General features: G+C 46.7%; 1 protein-coding gene across 1 annotated transcript in view; it reads left to right on the top strand.

The window, feature by feature from the left end:
* Positions 1-16,892, top strand: part of znf407 (zinc finger protein 407) — a 106,286-nt gene that overhangs the window by 1,708 nt on the left and 87,686 nt on the right. Inside the window, exons 2-3 of the mRNA XM_028980530.1 lie at positions 384-3,399; positions 6,717-6,831. Of these exons, the coding sequence (XP_028836363.1) occupies positions 435-3,399; positions 6,717-6,831 (3,080 nt within the window). The 5' untranslated portion in view covers positions 384-434. The remainder of the gene's footprint in view (positions 1-383; positions 3,400-6,716; positions 6,832-16,892) is intronic.

The following is a 16,892-nucleotide window of genomic DNA, read 5'->3' as shown; positions in this document are numbered from 1 at the left end:
ATGAGTGTGGCAGGTTGCATTTTAAAGCTGTGTAGTTCCTAGCAATCCAGCAGAGAATAACTAAATTATGGCCTGTTGCAAATTGTCCAGAAGTAACCAGGTCTATGTTGGTGGCATTATTTGGTATTGAAAAATTCTCAGCGGCTGTTTTTTTTTAATTATTATTTTTGCACGTTTTTGTAACCTCGTAGCAGCATAAATGTAATATTTAGCTTTCAATAGCTACCACAAGATGGAGACATCACACTGTTTTTGCTGAAATGTGGGGCCCTCATGTATAATACATGACTCACATTGACCCTGTTCTTATCTAGATCTCTACATGTGTTTGTGGTTAGTGCTGTATATGCATTTCAGCTGATTTTTACATATTCTCCCCGCAGGATCAAAAGCATCTTGATGGTACTCATTAAACAGAACTCGACAACTACACAATGGACCCTAAGTGTAAGACAGAAGTAAGCTCTGGACATGCAGACGTATCTGAAAACAGTGAGATCTCTGAAGAGCCAGGAACTGGCTCCAGTGCCGAAAAAGGAAATCTCAAGATAACTAAAACAACAAAACCCACTGACACAACAAACGATGCAGGGACACGGGAGGATTTTCGGCCTGTGGCAGTGGACGATTCAGGTGATGTAAGCATGTCTGATGTTAATGTCACCAAAGACACTGATCCTGACTGCATTTGCTCCATTTGCGATTTCGTGGCCAAAACCCCAACTGCCCTGAAAATTCATTCTAAACGAAAACATTCTAGACGAGGTGCCGTGTCCCGCTTGGACAGCACATCCGGCAAGAAAACTGAAACCATAGCAGTTGGCAACACACACAAGCAACCAGCTACAGAGAGGAGTGATGGGGGGAAGGATGCGGAACACGTGTTGAAAAACCCCCAGCTTCCAGCGGATCAAGATGCAAGCACAAATCCGGACCAGAAGACTGGATCTGAGGCCACTGGATCGGCGGATCAGGCATGCAGCACTGCGGGTGGGAGTGGGAGTCCCACCCAGATCTTTCTTGAGTCTGCTTCCCTTGATGTCGACGAAGAGAAAGAACAGTCGAGGACGAGGAAACGTGGCCAAAAAGCCAGGACCTTGCACGTTTGCACACACTGCGGACATGAATTTCGGGACAAGCCCAGTCTGGAGACGCACACCAAAAGGCGCCACACCAAGGAGATGAATTATTTCTGCGAATTCTGCTCCTACGCTTGTGTGGCGAGGTGCGATTATGAGAAGCACTGCGCGAGTAATAAACACAAAAGAAGGAGCGCGGAGAGCGGCGGCCCGCCGGGCCGTAACAAGGTGGAGGAACAGCAGGGCACGTGCGGAGGCGCTCAGGTGACCCCTGCGGGGCCAGCGGCGCGTCCTGTCGGCGGAAGAGCCCGGTTCCAGTGCTCCAGCTGCGCGTTCAGGGCCAGGACGTCCGCACTGCTGGAGAGCCACGTGAAGACGAAGCACCCGGCCGAGCACCGGTTCCACTGCAAGGCCTGCTACTATTACACCACCACCGCCGAGGGCATGGAGACCCACTTATCCGGGGAGACCCATCAACGCGTGGCCAAGGAGAAGAACATGGGACCCTTGTTTGACGAGTGCGTGGAAAAGGTTTTGGTAATTCTGTCCGAGAACATTACAAAGATGGTAGATGTCGCCAAAGCTGATGGAACGGTGCCTGTAGAGACTGACGAGGAGGCTGAGGAGGCTGTGGAGGCTGTGCTGGCCGAAGCGGCGGAGGACGACGAGGACGGCTGTCCCCCCAAAAGGAAACGGGGAAGACCAAAGCTGACCAGCGTGACCACATGCAGCCACTGCGGACTTGTTGCCTCCAACGCCACCAACCTGAGCGTGCACATACGTCGCAGGCACAGCCGAGAGTACAGCTTCGCCTGCAGGCTCTGCAGTTACTACTGTGTGACGAAGGGGGACATGGACCGACACTGTGTCACTAAAAAGCACCTTAAACGTTGCAAGGCTACTGGCAACCCTGAGACGGCTGTGCAGCTTCTGGGTGTGGAGTCAACTGGACAGGCCACTGAGGAAGAGACTGCGGAGGCAGGGAGCCCCTCTGAAGAAGGGGGTACGACAGGTGAATCCGACGCCCCTGGTGGGTCGTCCTCTAAAAACCGGGACCGTCTAGAAGGTCAGGAAGATGCCGCGCCCGGCAGCCGGTCGGCCAAAAGAAGCAAGTACGACTCCGTCAACTCCTGCGCGCACTGCGACTTCGTGGCCCACTCCATCCCATCGCTGGAGCTTCACGTGAAGAGGAAGCACACCAAGGACTTCGAGTTTGCGTGCCTGGCATGCAACTATTACGCCGTCACCCGCAGGGAGATGTCGCGGCACGCGTCCACAGAGAAGCACAAGCAGATGAGCCAGACTCACCGCGAGAGGCAAGGGCGGAACGTGGGGAAAGGCTCTGGTGAGCGAATGGACGTGGACAATGGAGAAGAGGCAGACGATGGCAGCGTCGCCTTGACCGTCCAGCCGGCAGAAACAGAAATGGACATTAACAGTTCTGTCCAGGACAAAAGGGACGCAGCTGAGGATTTGCCGGACCAAGTGGCGGTGGGGAGTGTGGCCGAGGACGGTGAAGCGGCCGAAGAAACCAGAGCCCAACCTGAGACGAAAGGCCCCGACGTTCCTGTGAGCGAGCCACCGGGAAAAGACGATTCGGTCTGCGAATCGGAGCCGGAGGATGATGATTCCGACGGCGATGAAGACTCCACCGAGGGCAAAGTTCACAAAGGCGATAAACAGCTATTCAGGGCAGTGCCCTTCGACTCGTGCATTGTGCCGGTGAGAAATTTGCCCGGAGGCGAGCGACCAAAGCAGGACATTTTTGAACCGGTGGAAGGAGACGCTACTGACAGCGGCGTGAGAGGCGTCCTGAGTCCGGCGAAGGCTAAGAAAGCCAGAGTGGCGGCGGGCCCCGTTTCGACGCCGCGGATCAAATGCGAGGACTGTGGCTTCCTTGCCGACGGCGTCAGTGGCCTGAACGTCCACATCTCCATGAAGCACCCGTCCAAGGACAAACACTTCCATTGTCTCCTTTGCGGGAAGTCCTTCTACACCGAGAGCAACCTACACCAGCATCTGACCAGCGTGGGCCACCTCCGCAACGAGCAGGCCAGCATCGAGGTGCTGCCGGAGGGGGGCGCCACTTTCAAGTGCGTGAAATGCAACGAGCCCTTCGAGTTCGAGCAGGACCTGTTTGTGCACATCAAAGAGAAGCACGAGGAGCTGCTGCGGGAAGTGAACAAGTACGTTCTGGAGGACACCGAGCAGATCAATCGCGAGCGGGAGGAGAACCAGGGCAGCGTGTGCAAGTACTGCGGCAAAGTGTGCAAAAGCAGCAACTCCATGGCGTTCCTGGCGCATGTGCGCACACACACAGGTACTGCGAGGCCCTTTCATGCATTCATTTACTACCACAATGGTTCTGATAGCTGCACTTGGCCAGAGGTACGTCCTGCAGACGTTGAGCAATCTGTGTTGGACTCCCACCTTCCGTTTAATTTGTCCGTTTCCTCTCCAGTCATTTGGAGATTTGTTCAACTTCTCGGTTATCTTGGCGTAAGGCAGTTTAGCGTGTCAGGAGGGGCTACGTACTTATTCCCACTTTAGGAGGAGGCTAAGGGGTCTGAATCGGACTGCAGTAGGAGAGACACTAATGGACTACAGATTGGGACTCCCTTTGCAATGCCTGCTCAAAGACATGTTTGACTCATAATTGATGTGTCCATTACCAGGATTCAGTTGTAATTATAGCCAATAAGTCTCAATAAATGTGTTAAAGCTCCAGCTAAAAGCATAGGAAGCCCAAAAGAGAAGGTAGGCTAATAATTTAAAATAATCAATGTGGACGTCGTCAAAGCCCTTAATTTCCCCTGTGTGTGCATGTGTGATATGTGTGTCTCTCTCTCTCTGTGTGTGTGTGTGTGTGTGTGTGTGTGTGTGTCTATGCTAGCGGTTAGCTGATTATCCTCAATCCATTAAGGTTTGTTCTGTCATTTATAATGCAAAGCAGGGCTGTGCTGGTCAGGGATGTGACAGGGAAGTGTCCAGCAGGTTAGGAGCATGGGGCGCTCCATTACTCTTTCCTGACGATGTGTATTAATTGCTTTTAAAATCAACTTAATGCAGGAACAAGAATTGAGGGCGCCATCAATAAATGCCCTTTTCTGCTTCCTTTAGTCCACCCTTCCTTTGGCCTAAACTTAAATGGGACTTTAATTGTTGCCCAGAGTTGGATTATCTATCTCTCTGTGTGTAGCAGCCATGGAATAATATAATGATTTCGATTTAAAATTGTGGTCAGGTTAAAGTAAGATGGCAGAAATTGCACAGTCCAGTTGCATAAGCAAAAAAAAAAGTAATTATTACCATACCAACCCAATTAATCTGTTTATAGGATATGTTTACATTCAGCCTACAAATAAATGGTTCGAGTGAAATTTTATGAAACATACATTTTACTGTACTGATAATTGTAATGATTGTCACAATATGCAATAAAAGTGAAAATTATATCAGGAAAAAAAAAAACACACATATACATACATACATACCTACACATATATATATATATATACATACATACGTATGTATGTATTTTTTTCAGCCTATTTCACAATATAGTACTGATTCTCAGATCTCCAGCAATTTACTGTCCTGTATGTTACACTGCCAGTTTGATTGTAAATGAAGGAAGGGTTTCGTATCTCACTTATTTTATAGTAGAACATCACTTTTGGAAAAAAGTGACCTTCAAACAGACAATTTAATCAAAATAAAAGACCAATTCATTTGTCGGCTTAAAGCCACCCCCCCCTCTATTCTCTGTGTGATTTGATTAATGGTGGTTATTTGTAGAAAACACTCTTTCTTTGGTTTGACAGGATGATGATTATTATTACTACATTCCTTCATTATGCAAAATTAGTCACTTTTTGTTTATGGTCATTTATTCCGAGAAACTTTTCTCTAAGGCTGTGGACAGTGACTGTGAGGTCCGCCAGTATTAGTGCTGGGAGCACATCCAGATAATTTTAATTAAGCCAGGGTTTTATTTAGTTGATTAATTAGTGAAATCAGGAGATGGTGGGAGGCCGCACAAGTATTTGTCAATTTGTCGCTGAAAAAAGGCACATTTTTCCAATGAGGACAATGCTAGATTTGCATTTTGAGCTAAATTGGTCACTTTTTCACCGAAAAGAGCTGTCTGACCTCCGCTGAACCGGGGAGGGTTAGAGTAATGGTGTAGAGCCAGTGCGTGCACACATGTACAGAGTAAACTTGGGAGAGTTTCACTGGTGTTGGCCCCCGCTTCCTCCTCTGGTTACCTTTTCCAGTTAAAAAAAAAAACGGGCTTCCTTCAGTTCAATAAAATAACTTTCACATTTTTCATACAAGATGTAGATTCCTTAGATCCTTAAAAAATAAAAACGAGCTTTAAAAAGGAGAGAACGCCGAAATCGGGTAGGTGTAGGCACCGAATTGCGGCTTTGGAGGAGGTTTTTTAGGGGGATGAATTAGTCATTTGCTGTCTCATCCCCAATGTGGGAAAATTACATTACGGCTGCGTGTAACAATATTAATTTAACATGACACGGCATTGATGGTCGATTTCAGTTTTACGGCGCCAAGCTTAAGTGGAATGGCGGAATTATAATTTGATGTGAAGCGACGAGTGAGAGATGTAACATCTCTCTTTCCCTGCCATCTTTAATACTCAGAGGGCCATCTGGCTGTCTCCGAGCCTCCTGGCGGAGGTAGCTACCTGCACCTTGGCTCGGTGATGGGATGTGGGGATGATGGGTGTGTTGCGGCAAAGCGGGGAGGGCCCGATTCGCTGCCACTCAGCTGTGAAGTGCTCTCTTACTCCCATTTGTGGAACTTGTTAGCACACATTTAGCTTTCAATCTTCGTTACGCCGTTAAAATTCGATGCGTTGTAGCCAGAGCATGTGGCAAGTGAACCGTGCGTGAACGTATTAGTAATCTACACAAAGTGCTTAATCAAATCAGCAGGCACTCCTGGAATAAATATTGTAGCGTGTCTTCAGATATTCATGGCAGAGGAGGACTTCAGATAGTATTCACGCCTTCCCCCAAATACATTATGGCTGGTGCTCCCCGATCCTGTTATGACCGAAGGCAGGTCAACTCTCAAAACCACTATATAGCAGAGCCGGACCCACCCATCCAGCCAGATTTATTAATGACATTAATTAGGAGTAAACATCTCCAGCAGCTCTGGTGGAGTGATTAGGGCATAAATGATGAAACTTGTCGGCCAGCACTCCGCAGGATTGATTTACGTTTTCGTCCTGACCTTTGAATTCAATTTCCTCGACCAGACGTAAAGACAGGAGGAGAAGTGAGGAAGAGCCCAACTGGTATCTTCCAATCTGAAATATCTGTGCCACAGGAAAGAATATGTGTAATAAAATATTTTAATGCATTCTTAGTTAATGTCATTTCATAATGACATTAACAAAGAATGACATTAACACCTGTGCTGTACCGTGTGTGTGTGTGTGTGTGTGTGTGTGTGTGTGTGTGTGTGTGTGTGTATATATATATATATATATATATATATATATATATATATATTTTTTTTTCAATGCTCAAAGATATATTAATATTTGTTCTGTTGAGTGCAGGGATTTATACCCATCGCATCATTTGTGCTGTCACCTTCCGTCTGCAGGATCCAAACCCTTCAGGTGCAAGATCTGCAACTTTGCCACTGCACAGCTTGGTGATGCTCGCAACCATGTGAAGAGGCACCTCGGCATGAGAGAATACAAATGCCACATCTGTGGGTGAGTAGTTAAATCCCAATAAGTGACAGTTGTAATGTGAGTGTTTTATACTAGGACTGCATAATTAATCACACATTAATCAAAATCGTAATTTGGCCTGTCAAAATATTTTAGTTCTGAACGGATCCAATTTTTGGTTGACATTTTTTGAATTGCATTTTTCCTTTTTTTTGTTCCTGTCATCTAACAGAAATCCCTAAACCCGACATGTGTGCCCACTGTTAAGGGCTAGTGCCCTTCATCCTGGGCCATTCTTGCCTGTGCTTGTAGATGGCTGGGATAGGCGTCCGCAAAGCATGTAGAGAGACAATGGACATAAAGAACAGTTGAAATTAATGTAGGCGTCATTTTTTCCTTCAATGGAAGAGTTTGGTTCATCAATCTGACTGAGCTTCTTGAGAGCACCTACGCTGAATGAAGATCAAATGAAAGTCAGGGCAGCTCTGAGCTAATCCTCCTTTGCACTAAGGCAGGCACGCTCACGCTAAAATGCCTGGATTGAAAGCCAGCTATCAAGTCTAGTAGCCGTGTGTGTTGTTTGCAATTAGATTGAGTTTAATGTACTCTTTATGTCTTTCTGACAGGCTTTCTTTTCATACTTTAGTTTAGTTTAGTTGGTTTCTTGTTGGTGAAAAAAACTAAATACCACCTAGCTTCTAGTTACACACCACTTCTCTGGCTCATTCCATCTAGTTTGTTTCATATCCATATGTCTAGACATTTAGGTTGATATGTAGGTTGAGAGGGCTGTTATTCTGCTTCTTGTAACGTGGACCATAAATGGACCCATAATTAGAAGTTTCCCGGTTCTAATCCACAATCCACCGAGGTTCCACTGAGAAAGGCACTGTCCCCACACACTGTTCCCCGGGCCTTTCATGGCATTCCACTGCTCACTAAGGTGATGGGTTAAAAGCAGAGGACACATTTTGCTGTTTTTCACAATGACAATCACTTCACTTTCACTTCACTGTTAAAAGAGAGGCCAAAATGTTTCAAAAAGTAATCTTTATTTATTTTATTCTTTTCCCCCAAAAGTGATATAGAAAAATGTGCAAATATGTACAGGTGGAAAAAAAAACAGATGTATGTTACAAAAATAAATCAAAAACGAAAACTACAGAAAACACAGGACATGAAACACTGATTAGGGCAGGCTAACCAAACCTAGTCCTTCACCAATACTGAGCAGTGATAGGTTTTTGTCTTCCTCCGGTCACAGTCAATGACCCCTCGGGTCTAATACAGGGTAAACCCACCTGTAGCCCCTCCTCCTGTATCGAACCTCAACAAAACAATATACAAATTAAACCTGCAATATCATATCATAAACCACCTGTAAACCACGCAGAAAAAAATAATACACTCCCCAAAATATACAAGCATATGCTGAACGCACAAAATTAGTAACAAAAACGCCTACACCAAAACCTTCAAACCCTCCCAGTATCCCCCATATACACAATCAAGTAATAAACCAAAACATGACTCCCCAGCAGTAACAAGCAGCCCAGATTGAATCATGCCGGCAGAAGGCCACCTGCGTACTCTACCAGCATCACGCTTGGCAACCTACTGTTGTACCACAATCTCTAACCTGGAAGTTTTTTTTTTTTTACTTTATCTGAACATATCGATAAAATGTATTGTCAAAAGTTGTGTTTTTGTCGCATTCCTGTGGCTCCGACCGTTTCTTGTTTAAATCCGTAAAAATTGTTAAGCTCCTTCTTACAAACCATGAAGTCGTTTTTATTGTCCTGCTGCTTTTGGAAGTATCACAGGTAAAGGGTGACCTGTTCTTTTGTCTATGGGAGGCATCTCACTTCATACCCATTTAATTGCAGAATTGTCAAATTTAGTGCGTTGATTAGTATGACTTACTGTTTTGCTTTGTACGTACGTTGCAGATGCATTATTTGATGTAAATAGTAATAGCATTTATGTATCTGTGTTTTTATGTATTGAATGGAATTATGCAATTATTATCAGTGTTCTCTGATTGTCATTGTGATGCACTGCAGCACAGCACACGTGCACACGACGAAATGTGTCCTCTGCTTTTAACCAGCACCCTTGGTGAGCAGATCGGGATTCCTTCTGATTACGGGGCCGCTTCCTTACCCGCTAGGCCACCGCTGCCAGGAATCTGGGTGCAACAGGGCTGCGACTGTAAGCCACTTCGTAGTATGTTTTAAGCAAATAAATTAGAATGTAAAAGTTTTTAAGTTTAAATGAGCAGAAATGAGGATGTGGGGGTGGCAGAAATAGCACAGGGACATGAGGTGGCAGGCCTGTGTTTTTCTGGTGCATCTTGCTATCTGTTTCCATGGAGATGTTCACGTGAAGACATTTAGTTATTTAGTACTTCCTCAGTAATTTTGTATAAAGTGTGTTAGGTTTGTTCCATTAAGTTTCCTTCCCTTTTTTCTCTGCTGCTGCTGTTCCCAAACACATTACAGCCAGGCAAACTGCTGCAGTTAAACACAGCTTAGGCCCTTAATGAGAAAAACGGTTCACGTTTCACAAGCCCTCCAGCTAGAGCTGTTTTCTCAAGTGCTGTAAATGTGTTAGGTCTTCGACCAACTACATGATTAAAACACAGAAACGCACACACACACACACACACACACACACACAACCCAGAAAAAATAAGTGCGGGATGCACATGCATATGCGCACTGTGGCACATGCACATTCATAAGCAATTATACACACTCACATACATAAGAATACAACAAATCGAGGATGTGCCCACATTGCGGAGAAGAAAAGGAGGCCGGGCTCGCCACCACTCGGGTGTCTGGCTGATAGAGGGAACGGTATTCCAACCTGCCTGCCTAAATGGGTTTACTAAATACAGCCTCTGCTTTCACAAATCATGCAAACGGAGGGGCTATCTGCAGCCCAGCGCCCCGCTGCCGGTGACGGATAGCCCCGGCGCGCTCCGTCTCCTGACTGATTACGCGGCCATGCCTGCTCGCTGCTAAAGAGCCACAAACAAAGAACGCACGGAAAACAGCGTAATTAAGGCCAGATCCTCCTTCGCGCTGGTCTTTCAAATGAGATGATGAACGCTGCTGCTTTTCTTTAATCTTAAAGCAGAAACCGCCGTTAATGACGGGTCACGTTTCAGATCACGCAAACAGTTTTCTGCACTTCCTCCCAACGTTTGGACTGACCTAGAAACACGATTGTAATGTATATTGTTTTTTAAAGTACGCTCCGAGTAAAGAGGCCATCATGACAGGTGTTTTTTCCAGCGGATAAAAGGTGGACCAGCCTGGAGTCCAGAAGGAGTCTAGATTGACGCGAGTCGGCGTGTGTGCGCGCTGTTTTCGCCCAGAATCAGAATGCCTCTGGACTCATCGATTGTGAGACAGAGGGGTGCGTCGGTGGTGTGTGGACGAGAAGAGCGTTCTGACACGCCGCGCGAACGTACCCTGCCGTCAGCCCGCGGAGGGACGCCGGGACGCCCAAGACTCTGGAAATTGTTGATACTTAAAGATTATATTGTTTTGGCATTTAATTAACAAATGCAAATGAAGGCCAAGACAGGAGAGGCGACCTTTGACTCCACTGCCAATCAGACGGTGGGGTGGGGGGGGACCTGTACAGATAGAGGGAGTATTCTCTCTTTCTCTCGGTCTCTCTCCTCATTTTCCTCTGTCTTTGCTATCCGTCCGTCCGCCTGCTGGTCGTGTTACGGTCTCAGTAACTCCCCGTTCTGGCTCGATATCTAGTTCTTGTTTCTCTTTACAATTCCCCTCTTGCCTCCGAGCCCATTGTTGCCTGCATTTCCCTCCTTTGCCCGTGGTTAATTAAAATGTCATCAGAAACTGTAGCGTGCCATCTGCAATTCGACATTAGATGCATTTTTCGGGTTTTCGCTCAGGCAATATTTATTTTACTGCAGTGGGAGATGTATGGAACGCTTAACGAGGAAAAAGCAATTAGTTCCCCTCCGGAAAATAAACCAACATGGTCTGCGTTGCTTTAAAAATATATCACCAGATTGAACGATCTGCCGGGGGCTATGCAGGCAGCATTGGTGCGTCCTATCGGGGCTTTTTCTGCGCGTATCTGGACCGAGCCCTTATGACAACTTGGACCCTCGTAAACAGCCACACCTTCTGTTTACACGAAGGGGGGGAAAAAAGGACTTTGTAGACTCAAACAAAACCCCCCGATGCCTTCAACAGCCGTCTGATGTCTGAAGAGAAACTTCTGCTAACGGGGGGCCGCCTGTACAGTTTAGGATGAAACGCGGCTTTCCAGCGTATCCCCCCCGCCAACCTGCTGCGGTCCCTCACCGATGTTCAAGATTCATGGGTACGAAGAAGCAGTAGGTGTTGGAGAAGGCCTGCGCCGTATTTCTTCTCTTGTTCTCCAATTGTTCTTCATATAATTCATGAACCTGATTGATCTCCCCGAAACTCCCTGTAAAGCCACAACCTGCGAAACCAGCAGAATAAACAAAGAAGCCGCTTGTTGACTGCCCTACCAGCAATATTGCAAGATTCTTCATATTTAATTGGAAAAAAAAAAGAACCCACGCATGCAGGATGGCGATTTCTTGTCCTCCCCTCAGCGCTGGCCATCCACAGAGGAGCTGAGGTACTTAATGAGTCTTCCTCCCGCTCCTCCATCATTTTCTGAAAAGGCCTTAGATTCAGCACTTTTCACCCCATAACCCCCTTACTCCCACTGCACTCTCCCCCAAGATGCTCAGGACGGCCAGAGCTGTTTGTTGGTGTTAAATTATGCATCAGGTTTTTAAATGCTGTGAAGCATTGGCTTAATATCTTGGCTCCGAACGGTCGAGGGCCCAGCGGTGGTGATGGTCCTCTTTGGGTCCATGAAGGAGTGTTCCCCCAGTCTTGATTTTTCGGAAACTTTGGGCAAATAAAATTAATAATAAATCACCAGTGGCAACAAACTTTCTGGATTCGTCTCTCTCTCTCTCTCTCTCCCTTCCGCTGTCTCTCCCTTTATTTCTTTCTTTGGCTCGAGTCGAGCACAATATTTAGCAATGGTCTCATGTTCGCGTGGCTGTGATCTGCCACGTCCTCGGCTTTTGTGTCCCGCCGCCTTGTGAGTTTGTCTCCGCCGGTCCCAGAATAGCCCATCAGTTCCGCCCTCCCTGGCTCATCCTCTGTAATGTGCGTGTTAATGCCCGGGCGCGTCTGCGCGAAGGGCCCGGCCGTGACAGCAGAGGAGCATCTTAGCGCGCTGCTTATCCAGAGGAACCTGTCACTTAACTCCAGGCTCTATTGTGTGCCTCCTCCCTTCTCCGTCTCTGACATGATACTCTATAATCCTCCGAAAGAATCTCGTTAAAACTCCAGGGAAACTATTTTTATGTGTGTGTGATTTATTATTTTTTTCGTTTTAACAGTAATAGTTGTTACAGATGAAAAAAAAGAGAAGGGATCCCTGTGAGGATGATTATAATGCCACTCCGCTGATCTCTCACCGCCCCCGAAATAATTGTACATCATCGCTTCATAACGTGTCAAAGGGACGTTGGTGGCGTGCAATTAAAACTGCGGAATATAATACAGCAAATTATGGCCTGTCAGGTTCCTCCAACAACACAGTCGGTATTTGAGTTACACTTAATCATCATGTGCATTAGCGACTTCATCGGATTTCCACTTGTACAGCGGGGTGCGAAAGCCGTGGAATTATCAAAGCTCCGCATCCTGCCCGGGACACGGCGCACAGGCTAGTTAGTCGTGTTTATTTATTAATGTTCTTTTTTTTTTTTTTCCCCGATTTATCTCAGAATAGGTAATTGTGTGCAGGGAAAAAGCCCTGTGGTCATAAAACACGTTAACGCGCTCAAAATGGAGCCCGATGCAAGGAAATGATATTTAAATGCGCCATGCGGCTGGACTCCGTTTTTAAGACAACAGGGGTGAAATATTAAATATTTACTTTGCAGCAACCAGCGCAAACTTCGTGTTTGCATAATTTATCAGCATTTTTCAAATTGAGGAACATTTGAAATGATGCCGCGTCTTGATGCATCCTTTAATATGGCCTTTATTAGGGGTGCGGATGAAACATCCGACTGTTTGTTTTGGAGGGTGGCACAGTGGTGGGCATCTGTGTTCTTTTAATTTTGTCGTCACACATGTCAACTGTACATTTTTTTTTTTTTGTAAACACATTTTGCTTTGATGCAGCTAACTGGATTTAGTAGACAATTATCGGAAATGAAATGATAATAAGTAACGCTAAAGGTCATTTGGAAAATAAGACAAAAAGGCCAGTCTGTAAAGGTTAAGTATGTAACTGAGCTGTTTTCACCAATAGTCAGCTGATGGTAATGAGGGTGCGTCCGCTCCGGGAGCAGCCCGCTCCCGTTTTGACTTGGTGCGCCGCGATCACTCTTTATGAAAGGGACAGCTTTACAGCCGGTTAGGCCCTCATAACACGATAAAGCGGGGCATAATGGATTGAATTTGTATAGTAGCCTTGGGCTGATGTTTGTGAAATTAATGTTTTGTTGAGGAAACACACACACACACACACACACACACACACACACACATTCGTAGACTAACACACATGAAACTGACCAGGCCAGGCCATTCATGGCTACAGTGGTGAATACGGACATTAATAAAAGTACCCTGTGAAATGAATGCGGTGAATAGATTCTTCACAATAAATATCATTGTGATGCAGAATAAAACATTATTTTTAGTGATAATTGAAATAAACAACCTTCTGTGGCTCTAACACTAACACACACACACACATGCACACACACTGCAGAAAAGAATTATTATTATTATTATTTATTTATTTTTTTTCATCTAGCACTTAACAATTTCCTAGCATGTTCTATTCTTGACAAGTTTGGCCTTATCAGGACTCTTAGTTTTGTAAACTCAAAATCTATAGAAACCGAACTAGAATTGCTGGCGTCTGCTAAGTAAAGTAAAGGTTTGTTCTTGGTGGACAGTGTGTCTTCTGGTATAGGGAAGGTTCGGCTTGGGGGAGGGACTTAATGATCTTTATTAGAGAAGTTTCTGGTGGTGTAATCATCTTTGCGCGTATGCTGGGTCAGTTCAATTTCTTTCTTTTTAAAATCAGGAGCGAAGAAGAAGAAAAACCTCTTCGTCATCCATTCTGTTTTTTAATAAAACCGGCCATCATGGTGATTTCAAGGGATTGTCTTCTTGCTTTAGTGTCCTCTGAAGGGATGCTAAGAAGTTTTATAGTGAAAACATTATCTTTTAATCAAACAAAAACAAACAGACCCACGCTAAAAAGCCGATTCAGGACCTCCGGAGGAGTAGCGCAGACACTCTGGGGGGTTACGTCGTCAGCAGAATCAGCCTGCCTTCATTGGCTGGCCTTCCCGGAGCGCGCCGATGGAGACCGCAGTCCCAACCAAACCATCCAAAGAGCCGTAAAATGTGAACGATGCGCTTTCTCCAGGAAAGAGCTTGTTTTGCAGAGTATTAAAATGATCATTAGGCGCCTTGTTTATACCTTTGTGGAAGTAGGGTCTTGCGCGTGGGGTCACCTTTCGCTTCGTGTCCAGGGGCTGAGTCCATGATTACATTTTATGTTTTTTTTTTGTTTTTTTTGCTTAGACTCAAGGTTAGAAATTTCATGTGCAATTTATCGCAGCAATTTTATAAAGAGCAGTGCATTCAGCATACGGAGGCCTGCTCTCAAAGGATCACGCTCTGAAGTGTTTTTACCCCTTAAGTGACTCGATGTTGATCTGGTTATCCTGTTAACCAGCCACTGAGGTGGTAGGTCAACGCCGCCGCTCAGATCCTGGTCATCTTAGATCCTGGCTAGCTGTTCCCCGCGGTATGGGGTCCGGTTCTTGATTCCAGCTCCGTGAGCTTGCAAATCGCAGATTTAATTCCGCGATGGTCACCCTATTTTGAGCCACATTTGTGCTGAGTGACCCCCCCCCCCCCCACACTCTGTCGTAGGCTCTTAAAAAATCTGGGCTGAACAAAACAAACAAAGCCCATCTGAATCGTGCCACGCTGGAGCACAGATTATGCCAATTATTATAGACGCGCGCGGGGCTGTTCTTAAAAAAGGGGGTTGGAACAGACAGAGTGTGGGGGGAAATGAATGGAATTACTCATCTGAGGAGGACGTGAGGTGTGACGGAATCTGTTGAGCGGCGAGAGACGTGACATCGGTAGATTTAGGAGTCGCACACCGAAGGCAAAAGAAGTTAATGAGTGATTAACAACTGCAATTAAAAGATGAGGGGGAGCGGGGAAAGGACGGGGGACTGTAATTAAAATATCAGTCCTCTCCTTTTTGTCAGAAGTGCACGTGTCATCCATTGTGCACTTATTAAAAGCTCAGAGGGAAGGGGAGAGCGAGAGCGCGGCTTAATTTCAGCACTCCGAGTGCCGGGTAATATGCCCGCGGACGGGAGCGGGAAGGCTGTAACTCATGTTTAAGTGTGGGACCGTGTCAGTGGAGGTTCACCGTCGTGCATTTCTGTGTTGACACCCATCGGGGCATGGGGATATTTGGCGGCCAGGAGTAATTTAACTTAATTAATGGGATGCATATTTGATGGAGGAATAAAATATCCCGGCTCAGCAAAGTGGAAAAGGGGGGAAGATTTAGTGGGAGTTAAAGGTGGAGGGGAGAGTAATTTGTGCTTTCAGTTACTGGCGGCTGGAGAGGAAGAGGGAGGGAAGGGAAGGAGAGGGGAGATGAGACGGGCCGCGAGGAGGGGACGGAGGGAGAGGAGATGGATGGTCGCCGGCACGCGCTGACACAAAGCCGAGTTGATCTGCGGAGGGGAACGGGCCGTCCCTCCATCGAGGGGCCGATGGGGATGACGGCGCTTGATTTAATTGATCTCCAGCCCGAGTCGCGCTCGGCACAAACGGGCGCATCGCGCCCGCTTGCGGCTGCCGGGGGCCTTTTAAATATTCATGGCGGACCTTTAAGGGGATGTACAGAGATGCCGGCACGTAACACACACCTTTCACCCACCCCCTGCACACACGTGCACGCAGCGCCCGGCGAAGGACTGTCACGCCACTCTTAATCTCCCCTGGCACATTTTAATTGACTTCCTGTAGGTATAGATTATTTCACGGCGAGTTTGCTGTGGAGATGTTTGATACCATCCGGGAGCCTGGCATCTGGGACGCTCGTCGTTCACCGCAGACAAGAATCCCACTGACTTTTTTTTTTTTTTTTTTGGTTGCCCCCCCTTCCCTCGATCTCTCACTGTGACGGCTAGACTTATTAAAATGAGGCAGGGAGGGAAATGCAATCACTCAGTGGCATCATCATAATTGAGATGATGTACCTGCTCTTCCCCGCGCTGACGGCGAGTGGATGGGACACCTCTTAGTGAGCTTTCATGGTGTAATGGGTTGCGTTTGGACGCCGCCGCATCTCACTTTCTCTCTCTCTCTCTCTCTCTCTCTCTCTCTGTCACTCTGTCCTCACTGAAGGCCCAGCTCAGACACAGCAGCCCCGTCCCTCCGTCCCTTCGTCCTTTCATCTCTTCAGGCAGGACTCAGTGGTGGGGTTGGTGGACCCGAGACTGGGAAATATAGCCCAGGATGACCTAAAAACTCAGATTTCCACTTTAATTTATCTGTAGAAAATGTCAGAACACAATGGGGTGCATGACAATTAGGATTTACCCGAGGAACACAATGTTCAAAATGTCGGCCAATTCATCATTATTGCTTTGCTCAGCTCAAGCGTTCGTGGAACTCGCGTCTGTGTTGTAGTGTTTTGCTTTGAAGCACCAGTAGACGTGTGATGGGTCCAGGGAGTTGAAGCTGTGGGTGAATAAATAAAAGGGGAAATAAAAGGTTGGCACCATCACTGCCGCTCCTGTGAAGTCCATAACCAGAGTAATTAGATGCTGGTCCCCTGACCACCCGTGTGCTCTATCCGCGCGAAATCTGCCCCCCCGGCGCTCTCCCCCCTCCTCCGGGCATTTGTTTATAGCCCCCCAGGTGAGGCCACAACCTCCCCCCCATCTCTACGTATGAGGAAATAATGGCGAGGGAGCCACGCTGCCCACGTCCTTG

Source organism: Denticeps clupeoides, chromosome 5 (genome assembly GCF_900700375.1).
Source record: "Denticeps clupeoides chromosome 5, fDenClu1.1, whole genome shotgun sequence".
NCBI classification, from domain to species: domain Eukaryota; kingdom Metazoa; phylum Chordata; class Actinopteri; order Clupeiformes; family Denticipitidae; genus Denticeps; species Denticeps clupeoides.
This window is presented reverse-complemented; position numbering and strand designations above follow the sequence as displayed.